The sequence below is a fragment of the Morone saxatilis genome, unplaced genomic scaffold (assembly GCF_004916995.1).
Source record: "Morone saxatilis isolate NCDOM2014 unplaced genomic scaffold, NCSU_SB_2.0 Contig0, whole genome shotgun sequence".
Lineage (NCBI taxonomy): Eukaryota > Metazoa > Chordata > Actinopteri > Moronidae > Morone > Morone saxatilis.
The window spans coordinates 16,100,291-16,101,320 of record NW_023339650.1 but is presented as its reverse complement, the minus strand read 5'-3'; the positions used below and the strand labels follow the sequence as shown (position 1 = coordinate 16,101,320).

At 39.9% G+C, this 1,030-nt stretch overlaps 1 protein-coding gene across 2 annotated transcripts in view; it reads right to left on the bottom strand.

The window, feature by feature from the left end:
- Positions 1-6: 6 nt before the first annotated feature.
- Positions 7-1,030, bottom strand: part of LOC118321691 (ADP-ribosyl cyclase/cyclic ADP-ribose hydrolase 1-like) — a 5,679-nt gene continuing 4,655 nt past the window's right edge. For both annotated transcript variants that reach the window (XM_035653155.1, XM_035653145.1), the window contains 2 exons: positions 770-856; positions 7-564 (listed from right to left, as the gene is read on the bottom strand). In XM_035653155.1, the coding sequence (XP_035509048.1) occupies positions 465-564; positions 770-856 (187 nt within the window). In that variant the 3' untranslated portion in view covers positions 7-464. The remainder of the gene's footprint in view (positions 565-769; positions 857-1,030) is intronic.

Below are 1,030 nucleotides of genomic sequence, written 5' to 3'. Positions count from 1 at the left end.
ACTATGGTACAGTGTAACTCTATGGAGAGCACGCAGCAGTTGTAAATCAGGCCTAGGAAATAACACGGGTAGGTACAGTACAATAAGGGGATGTAGTAATTTTGTAGTAAATACTTTTTTTACAATTAGGACGGACAAGAAGATCCTTGTCAACTATGGGTGAAATATGGGATGTGCTATGACACTGTTTAGTCATCATCAGTAAACGGTATAAAAGAGAGTTCTCTGTTCATGTCAGTTGATTCTTGTGTCAACTCAGTTTGCTTGTATCCTGTTTGATGCAAACAAACCTTACACATGGAGTGAAACTCAGTTCTATTTGTGATCTGTAAGTCTGTGTCACAATTTCTGTGTGCCAATTACTGTGGTCTGTCACTACAGTCAGATAGCCAAAAGTTTTAAGTCAGTTAGATATTACTCAAGGTGTAGTGAGGCAAAGAAAATAAACCACAACAGTGGGCGATTCAGTTAAACGTGAGGCTCCTTCTGTGTAACAGGCTGTTTGCACATGTTTGGCAGGAGGACTGTTTGGGGTTCTGGATACACTGAAGGATCATCAGAGTCCTGTGGAAAAATATGATATCTGTTAGTCCAGGATTCATCAGGAAGTTCATCATTAAGTCATAAAACATTATCAGCAACAAGTCTCACATGTCATCTGTCTGTCTGTGTCAGGTCAGGAAATGCTTCTACGCGCCATTCTAGAGAGACACGGACAAACATCGTATTTTGCCGTTCAGTTTTGGAAGAGTTGTTGGAAGTCACTTACTGGTCGTTATCTGTGCAGGTCCAGCGGAAACCTCTGGACTGGAGGATTTGGAGCAGGTCCACAATGGATCCTTTACTACATGATTCTCTGTAGAAGAGAAAAACAAGAGACTTGATTCGTAGATAAAAATGTTTATCACTTTTTGATAAGTCACCATTTATAATGGGCGTATGAACTGCAATTAATGGCAATATCAGTGGTTGATAATAAGACATTAAAGGTCCAGTGTGTAACATTTAAGAGGATCCATCAGCAGAAATG